Here is a 9,546-nt window from a genome sequence, read left to right as displayed (position 1 = left end):
CTGGACCTGGGTAGGTGTGGGGTGTACAACGTGCTTTCCTAATTAGCTCCCGAAGGGGGACTGTTTGCTGATCTGCAAAATGGGCGGCCCCATTTCAGGCTCTGACTGAGGGCCAAATACAGGGTGTGACAGCGAGGGTGCAGCATAGAATCTGAAGCCAGTCTTCAGCTGGTAAAAAGTGTCTGTTAAAAAAAATAAAGAAATAGGCATATGAAAGTACCTGGAGGAAAGGGCAGCTGCCTGGCTCTGCCGTCTCTCCTGGCCCCTCTCCTTGTTCCCTGCCTCCAGCTTCCCCAGCTTCTCTGATCCTGGACCCACAGGGACAGAGCCCCACAGAGAGAGCCAAGAATGGCTCCACTGACCAGCCGTCCCCATCGCCCTCTCGGCTGGACCTGTGAGATGGGGAAACACCACCTCCCACCTCTCAGAGCTGCTGGGAAGATAACAAGGGTCACAGGGGCTGGCACCCCGACTGGGGCATCTCCAGGGCAGGGGAAGGAGCTCACTTTGGGCTTTACAGGTGGACAGACCTCACATCATCACCCTGCCATGTGCCAGCCATGCGCCTTTGGGTGTCATTATTTCTTCAAACCATCTCAGTTACAACAGGGGTAAGAGTACCCCCTGTTAGCACATACCCATTTGCACATGTGGAAAACCACATGCTTCCCCAACCCTGTCTGTAAAGACATGGATAAGGCATAGATTAAAGTATGGTACGTTCACAAGATGGAACAAACAGCTACTAAAGAAATGAAGAGAACCCTTTACCTTTATGTACTGACTTGGGATAACAGCCAAACAGGATTAAGAGGGAAAAAAAAAAAAAGAAAAACACATGGAGCAGAAAGAAGGTAACAAGGGGCTACTGTCTGTGTAAAGGATAGAAGAAAACATACATGAGTATTTCTGTATTTGCTTGGTTATTCACATGGAATAGAAAAGTCACACAAAACTAGTGGCTGAGCCTGTCTGCAGTGGGAGAACTGTGGCCGGAGGACAGGAGGGAGGGAGGCTTTTTTTTTACCACATACCCCTCTGTACCTTTTGACTCGTGAACCATGTGGATGAATACATTCCTCATTCAAAAATAAATAAAATTAAGATTTTTCTTTTACCAACCACACCAGATACCCAACAGTTGTTCAAGAAGACAGTGATGAAAAACTGGTTATCTCGATTTCTGGAGAGGGAGACCCCTATCGTCCTTCAGCCCCACTCCCTCCAGGGCACAGGGCAGCACCTGTGACACCCGTGTCTCTTCCAAGGTCCAGGAGAAGGGCCACCTCTGACCTCTGATGTCCCAAGGCCCCTCCCTTCTGCAGCTGGGAACATCTTTTACTTAAAAATACCTTTTATTTTAAACCCATCAATTCTCTCTCTCACACATACACCCACACTCATCCATAGACGCACACACCCTCTGTCACCAACAGTCTATGTTTTTCCAAAAGATCTGCCTTGTCTCTGACCAGCCAGGGCTGGGGCCGGCTGGACGGGTCCTCACGGCTCTCCAGGGTGGGGCGGAGATGTCCCAGGGGGCCTACTCTGAGGGTCATGGGCCCAGGTCATTGTCCTCTGGTCCCTCCACAAAGAAGGGACCCAGGTTTGGCTCCTGGGGTCTTCTCCCCTGTTCACCCAGTGGCTGGCCTCTGGCCTTCTTCTCAGGGTCCTGCTTGGAGCAAATGACACAGGGATCCAGGCTCATCTCCGTGGCACTCGAAGTGGGGCTACCCCCCTCACCTTCAAGCAGCTGCCCCCCAGGTCACGACGGCTTCCCTGTGGGAAGGGAAAAAAGAGGTATTAGGGGGTTCAACTGTCTTCTTGAACACTGGAACTAACCTCTGTGCCCAGCAATAGGGGACTTGATAAACACATCAGTTAGCCACACAGTCAAGTTCATGAAGCAGAAGGCAGAAGACACTAAATGGACTAACAGGGGATGATGCTGCAATAACAACATTTAAAGACAAGACCAAGGACTGAGTGCGTGCTCCTGTGTGCTGAGATGTCCAGAGAGGGCACATGGGAAACTGCTAATGGGTTCATCAGAGAAGAAGAACGTGATAAGGAGGAGACAGGATGAGAGGGAAGCTTTTTTAAAAAAAACTCTATATACTTTTTTACCTTTTTCATTTCTTTTTTTTTTTTACCTTTTTCATTTCTTTCTTTTTTTTTTTACCTTTTTCATTTCTTCCCCATGTAATCCGTTGCTTAAAAAAATCCAATACAGGTCAAGTCATACAATTTTACACTCAAGGGCATGACACATTCCACAGTGGTTCTCCTGCTGCCTGGGCTGTAAACTCAGTGGGCTCCTCATCAGCCTCAAAAGTAGATTCTGGAATTCTGGCCTCCCTGCCTTCATTCAAGGTGTTCGCAGGAATATGCACTCTGGTCCTGTCCTGGGAAGATTTCTCTGTTCCTGCAACTGCCTGGCACTCCTTGCCTTTCTGGGGCCAGGATAAAACCCAGAAGGGGAATATGGGATCTCTCTGTTCTCCCATCAGGCTGGGAAACTCAGTGGGGTGGCTGGAGAAAATCCTTCACTCTGTAGCCCCAGTTCCAGCCTGGGAACTGGCATGGAGCAGTTACCAACCAATGCTGCTTGGATCAGGGGTGTCCACTGGAAGACGAGCTAATGGTGGCAGCCCTGGAGGCCACCTGTTTCCCTCACGCGGCAGGGACAGTCTCTCCCCGCTATTCTGAGGTCTGACACCAGGGTTTCAGCCTTACTGTAAGCCAGCAAAGTCACAGACATTAGAGCACCCCCTCTTTTGTGTCCTCCAGCATTGCATGAATGGCTCAGAGGCACCCAGCCAGTTGGTAAAAAGGGCTGTGCTAGAAAATCCATGTTGTCCAGTCTGTCTGGTTTCCAGGACATAGTGGGGTCTGAAATCCCACTGTAAACGCTCATTCCTAAGCCTGACTAGGGGATGACGGGACCAGCCTTTTTCTCAGCCATCTAGAGAAATAGCTGACCATCTGGGAGCTCTGCCCCCTGCCCCCCTCCACTCCTGGGCCCAGGTTGGGGCAGATCCATCCAGATGCAAGCCCAGCCTCCCTTGAGGCTCTCTGGGCCCAGGGACAGCGTGTTCATTCACAGGCAAGGCTATTTTGAGGGCTGAGGCCACAGTCCCAGCAGAGCCTGGGGCTTGGGCTTCTCAGACAAACTCTGGCAGCCGCAGCTGAGAAGGGCGGATGGGGGTGGCGCGGGGTTGCGGGGGGGGGGGGGGGGTCGTGTTGAGGTTGGAGGATAGAAAACCAGCTTCCCACCTTTTCAGGGTCAGGAGAGCTGCCTCTATCCCACGTCTGGCAGTCATCGTGAGACTGGCATTTCCCTGAGAATGCTGAGACTGTTCACCTCCCTGAACCTCAATCTCTTCATCTATGAAATGGGGACAAAATGATTCTACTTGCCACACAGAGGTGCAGTCAAACGCAAGTGCAGCTGTGAAAGAGGCTTGGAAACTGCCAAACACATTTAGAAGAGGCCTTGACTAGGCCCCAGATTCTTTGTCCCTTTGCCCCCGAGTGCCAAGGGCTCCGAGAAGCACTGTAGTTAGTAGGTGCTTAGAGTAAAGCAGACCTGGGCTTCAACCGCAGCTTTGTCTTGGACTACCTGTCAGACCTCAGGCAAGTGACTTCAGCTCACGGAGCCTCAGTTTCCCCATGTGTAGTTACCATGAGGATTATACACATTGACACAGGTAAAGCCCTTAGCAGAGTCAGGAACATAGCGAGTGTTCAATGAATATTCACAAGTATTAGCATCAGCATCACCTGATGATGGCATCTCCTTGCCCCACTGCTCCTGGGCTGGTACCCCAAGTGGGGAAGGCTTTACAAGATGATCTTATGTGACCCCTACCCTCAGGTGACAAAAGGGAAAACAGGGCAAAGACAAGAACCCCCTACTTCCCCTTGCTATTTCTACCACAGAGGGCCACACCTAATCCCTCCTTAAACAAGATGCTGCAGGGAGCTATCTCCATGGTGACCCCAACCCCTGACCAGCCAGCTTGGGGCGAGACGGTAGCTTGGAGTGAAGGGATAGAGTCCCGGGCTTTAGAGCTTTCTGGAAGGCTCCCATGGGCTCCCCAAGACAGCCAGTTTTCTTCCAGTTGAGTCCCCAAGTCTTTGAGGAGCCAGAGCCGGCCAGGATCGCCCCTTCTGCCTATTCCCAGAGGAGTCTGTGGACTTGAGAGCATGGCTTCTGCAGCCAAATTTGGCTGGGTTCTAGGTCCTGTAGACAGATCCCAGGGAAGGGGCCAGATCCAGGCGAGGCCCTGAGACTAGCAGAGAAGCCCCCAGGCTACCTGCTATGTGGGTGGGCACATGACAGACACACCCTCTCCCCCAGGCCTACTGTTACCAGGCCTTCCCACACTAACCTCCTATTTCCCAATCGAGCAGGCCTGAGTTTGAATCCTGGCTTCTTCATGGGCAGTGTCTCTGAACCAGTAATGCCATTTCTAAGCAGGTAGGGATAACTAGAGCACCTTCTTCCCCAGCTATTGGGGGTTTTTATCTTTTTTTTTTTCTTTTCTGCACCATGCAACATGTGGGATTTTAGTTCCCTGACCAGGGATGGAACCTGTGTTCCCTGCATTGGAAACTCAGAATCTTAACCTCTGGACCTCCAGGGAAGTCCCTGCTGGGGGATTTTAATGGTAACACATGGAGGGCGGTTAGCATGAGAGATCAGGGCTCATCAAGACTGCTGACACCACTGTCACTGGCCTGTCTTCGCCTCCCCTTTGTGTGTTGCCACTTTCAACATCTTCCTTTCTTTAGGTCATGGTTTCTGATCCCAGCTCTGCCTGTGCCTTGCTCCTAGAACACCTTCCCCTACCCTTCAACCTGCCTGCCTCAATCCTCAAGCATTGTCGGGGACTTAGCCCCTGGGTCAGGGGCTTCCTTTGACCCTGACAGTCCCTTTGTGCACCCCCATCAGACCATAGCATCCCTCTTTTCACCTCCAGGCCCTGCCCTGACCCCGCACTGGGAGTTCCCGACTGCAGTGCACAGGCACCTACCACCTGCTTCTCTGGGAATGTTCTCAGAGCTAACAAAAAGCAGCTGTTGGGTAGTTGAGGTTTGCTGAACCGAGTGGATGGGTGAAAGGCAGTCAGGGAATATCGCTGAGGGCCCAGTCAGCCCTTCACAGCGTAGGCTGGATTGCCCGCAGGCCCATCCTAGCTTCTCAGTCCAGCCTGGAGCACAGAGAAGGGCCCACAGCTGGGAGTAACAGGGACCCTGGAGAGAGTTCAAGTCTGAGCCTACCAAGACTGACTTAGGGAAACAGAGGCAGCCATTGGGGTGGGAGGCCAGGATGGGAGTCTGATGAGCTGGAAGGGGGTGGTCTGAGGCTAGGACCCAGGGGCTTTCCTCAAACAGAGTGAAGAGGGGAGCTGGGGCAGCTTTGAGAACCAAAGACTGGGTGACCCTCAGAGGCCTGACTCCAATCCCTCATGCTTTTTTTAATTTTTATTTTACATTAGAGTTGATTAACAATATTGTGTTAGTTTCAGGTGTAGAGCAAAGTGATTCAGTTATACATACACATGTATCTACCCTTTTTTAGGAGAAGGGGACGACAGAGGACGAGATGGTCAGATGGCATCACTAACTCAATGGACATGAACTTGAGCAAACTCTGGGAGCTGGTGAGGGACAGAGAAGCCTGGTGCGCTGCAGTCCATTGGGTGGAAGAGAGTCGGACACAACTGAGTGACTGAACAACAATCATTTTTCAAATTCTTTTCCCATTTAGGTTATTACAGAATTCTGAGCAGTGTTCCCTGTGCCCTCAATGCCCTGTCACTTTCCAAAAGGCCATGGGCCGGTCAGGGACTCTTTCAGCCTCAGTTTCTGCAGCTGTAAATGGAAGCTGCTGGGATGCAAAGCGGTCACACAGACAAGACTCCTTATGCTAAGAAAAGCCCAGGCCAGAAGGGGAAAGGCTAGGGGTGAAGCAGGCTCTTTGGGGCTGGTGCAAGGGGAGAACCAGCTTTCAGCCACAAGTGCCCCTCAGCGACCTCTGTGGCTGCTCACCCTTACCCAGTGCCTACCAGCCTGGTACCCATCCTTACCTAGGACAGACCAGGGGAGCCTACCTCAAGCTCTGCCCCGATGACTCAACAGTGCCTTTCCTGGACGCGCTGTTCCTTTAGGGGGTGGGTACCCTCAGGGGACCCCCTCATTCATGCTTACTGCTCATGAGCTCGGTGCCTCCGGCTCTTGACTGGGGCTGTGCGTCCCCTTTTCTTCTAACCTCCTGCCCCTTGGTCAGTCTCAGGATGCATAACAAATCTTTAACAAAAAGGGCAGTTCAGGGCACACACACCCAGCAGACCTGCATTCTGGCTTCCGAGCTGGGTGATGAGGGCAGCCCCGAGACTCAGATCCTGATAAAACCAGCAAAGCTACCTGCCTGATGGGGGTTCCTGCAAAGGTAAAAAGAAAGAAGACCACGAAGGCGCCCCTACATAGGTAGGGCCTGCTGCTGCTGCTAAGTCGCTTCTTGTGTCCAACTCTGTGCGACCCCATAGACGGCTGCCCACTAGGCTCCTCTGTCCCTGGGATTTTCCAGGCAAGAATACTGGAGTGGGTTGCCATTTCCTTCTCCAATGCATGAAAGTGAAAAGTGAATGTGAAGTCGCTCAGTCGCCCGACTCTTAGCGACCCCATGGGCTGCAGCCTACCAGGCTCCTCCGTCCATGGGATTTTCCAGGCAAGAGTACTGGAGTGGGTTGCCATTGCCTTCTCCGAGGTAGGGCCTATGTTATGTTAAAATGCCTTTGTTATGATCTCCCCACGCGCTCTTCCCAGCACACCTCTAGTTGGAGCGAGTGTCCCTGGATGAGCAATCTCCATCCTCTAAATTACGCCTGAGCGCCGGGCTTCCCTGCATCCCGTGTTTGGGGGACATTGTGAGCTGTTGTGCTCCACACCAAACTCTGGGCTTGGACAGCCACACCCTCGACGACTCCGTGTCGCTTCCCCCCTCTCTTCACTGGGGTCTCTGCCCCTCTCTTGCTACCTAAGGGGCCAGCTCCCTGACCCCACGGGCGCAGTGCTGGAGCGCGGCGCGCACTCACCCCCTTGCGCTGGTTGCTGAGGCAGAAGGTGCAGATGGAGCGTGGCTGGCGGCCGCCGTCGGGGGCGGCGGAGACCGCGCTCTTGGCACTGCCGGCAGCTCGGAAGCACGGCTGCCCGTCGTCGGCCGCGTCGCCCAGCAGCAGCACGTTGGCCAGATGTGCGATGTAGCTGGACGCCAGGCGCAGCGTCTCGATCTTGGACAGCTTGCGGTCCACCGGCTCGGTGGGGATGAGCGTGCGCAGCGCCGTGAAGGCCGTGTTCACGCTCTGCGTGCGGTCCCGCTCCCGCGCGTTGGCCGCCTGCCGCTGTCGCACCACCACCACCGGGCCCGCGCTGCCCGCCGCCCGCCGCCCGCCCCCGGGGCCCGGGCCGCGCCGTGCCGCCTCCAGGCCCTCGCAGCAGCCGAACGACTGATCGGAGGCGTCGCTTTCGCTCCGGTTCTCCTCGTCCTCGCTCAACAGCCGCACGTCCGGGTACAGCACGTGCGCGCCGACGGGGCGCAGCAGTGCGAACGCCATGGGCACCCGGCCTAGTCCCTGGATGAGCAGCGTCCCGGCGTTGGCCGCGCCCCGCCGTGCGCTCCCGCGCGCTCCCACGGCCCCTTCGGCCGCAGCCTTATAGCCGAGGGAGGGGCCAGTCCGGAGGCCGCCCCGGCCGGGGCGGGGGGGCTCCGCCCCGGCCAATGGGAAGGCTCCCGCCGCCGCCCGGCCAATGGCTAGGCGCCCACCGCCCCCGTCCCCCAGGTTGAAAGCGGCCCGCGAGCTGGTGGCCCGCCCTGAATGCTCCAGGTCCCCGCTGGCGAGCTGGGTAAACGTGGGGGTCGGCGAGGGTGGGATGGGCTGTACTCAGATCCAGACTCATCTTCAGCCTAGGCCGCCGGGAGACTGCGGGCAGATCCCTTCTCTCTTGGCTTCAATTTCCTTGTTTGGAAAGAGGGTTACAGAGAAACCAACTCGGGTTTTTCTGCCCTCAAATTCTGCTGTTGTGATGCTGCAACTCACGTGTTGTCAAATAAGGGAAGGGGGCGGGGGAGCTTTTAACTTGATAAATTCCCAGATTCCTCCCAATCTGATTCAGCAGACCCAGGAATCTGCATTCTCTACAGGATGGTTGTGTCCACGGAGAACAATCGGAGAAACACTAATAATCTTTCCAAATAAGGACTCAGTGTTGTCATGTCCCTGACAACAAACTTAGAAGGGAGAGGGGGAGAGAGAGAAAACGAAAACGAAACACACAAACGCCAATAGCTCTATTCATTCATTTATTCATTCAACAAATACTTACTGGGTCCCGGCTATGCCAGGCATGGTTTTAGGTGAGAAGAGAAATGTGAACAAAACGAATTCTTGGCTTCACAGAGTTGGCATTTTGGTTGAGGTTCTACCACCAAAATGGTTGTGCCAGACACAAGGCTGCGTGATGGTTACTGTTCTCTGCCAAGTTGTGGGGAGGTGCCCCTGATTGACAGAGGAGAGCTCTGTCCTTCAGGCTGAGTGAGAGCACTGGCCCTAGCCTGCATGTCTTCATGATCACCCCTGTTCTGTCTCCACCCCCAATACAAGGAGAGCTTCTCTCCCTTACTCCCCACAGTCCCATCCTGTGCGGCTCCTGCTGCGGCCGCCCTGGCTCCCAATCCACACCCTCCCCTTTCCTTCTGCTTGAAGTGCCAACACCACCCCCTCAAAACACAGGCGCTTACAGAGAGAGGGGGTGGGAGGAACTATCTTCCCTTGTTGCCTTCCTTCCTTCTGGAAACCTTAGATTGTTCAGCCAGATTTCTGACACGTCCTCTTCCTCAGAGGCTCTGGGAAGAATTACCGAGATGATGGTTGCTGGGATCCCCAGGTTGCTCATGTCCCTTTCCCAGCTCCCTTCTGTGGGGCTGGCCTAACCTGGATTCGCTTGACCTTGACAATAGCTTTCTCTTTGGCCCACATGGCAGCCCGTGAAGCAGAGAGAGCCCAGGGAGTGAAGTTGGAGGAGCTCTAGGTGCTTTAGGCTCCATCTTTCTTCTGGGCATCAGTTCTCTGGACTGATGCCTCCTAGCTCTGCCATGCTGTGCTTTCCTGGCTCTCCAGATGCAGGCCAGAACTGGGGAGAGACAGGGAACTGGAGGGTTTCCGTTGGCCTCTGGGAGAGCAGTCCCTGAAGTCTTCAGGCCCTAGGGCCTTCAGGAAGGTCTGTTCCCACACCTGGCTCTCCCCCCACCTCATTTGACCATGACCCCAGACAGGCTGGGCTTTGGAGAGGAGGAGAAGGAGTCTGCTCGGCCCCCTCCCTGCAGGGCCAGCCCCACACACAGCCCCAGGCCAGGCTGCTGCTTCCTGAGCCGATGAATTATTACCGGGAGATTTCCTTCCCTGTCTGCGCCTCCTCACAGGGGCTCCCGCTCCCTTCACTTTCGCTTCCCCCCCTACCTTCTCCCCCTCTCTTCTGCTC

The 9,546-nt window shown here is 54.7% G+C and overlaps 1 protein-coding gene across 1 annotated transcript; it reads right to left on the bottom strand.

The window, feature by feature from the left end:
• Positions 1-1,095: 1,095 nt before the first annotated feature.
• TCF15 (transcription factor 15) lies at positions 1,096-7,710 on the bottom strand. The gene is made up of 2 exons (XM_043884644.1): positions 7,104-7,710; positions 1,096-1,779 (listed from the first exon to the last, which is right to left on the bottom strand). The coding sequence occupies exons 1-2, from the start codon at positions 7,620-7,622 to the stop codon at positions 1,705-1,707; spliced, it is 594 nt and encodes a 197-aa protein (XP_043740579.1). The 5' UTR covers positions 7,623-7,710; the 3' UTR covers positions 1,096-1,704.
• Positions 7,711-9,546: the final 1,836 nt, after the last annotated feature.

The sequence above is a fragment of the Cervus elaphus genome, chromosome 23 (genome assembly GCF_910594005.1).
Source record: "Cervus elaphus chromosome 23, mCerEla1.1, whole genome shotgun sequence".
Taxonomy (NCBI): domain Eukaryota; kingdom Metazoa; phylum Chordata; class Mammalia; order Artiodactyla; family Cervidae; genus Cervus; species Cervus elaphus.
The sequence above is the reverse complement of the archived record's forward strand: the minus strand, read 5'-3'. Positions and strand labels throughout refer to the sequence as shown.

Coding starts and splice junctions, on each gene's coding strand:
- TCF15 (XM_043884644.1), bottom strand. CDS start 7,622: ATGGCGTTCGCACTGCTGCGCCCCGTCGGCGCGCACGTGCTGTACCCG. Junction 1,780..7,103: donor TCAGCAACCAGCGCAAGGGG/GTGAGTGCGCGC, acceptor CCCTTCCCACAG/GGAAGCCGTCGTGACCTGGG.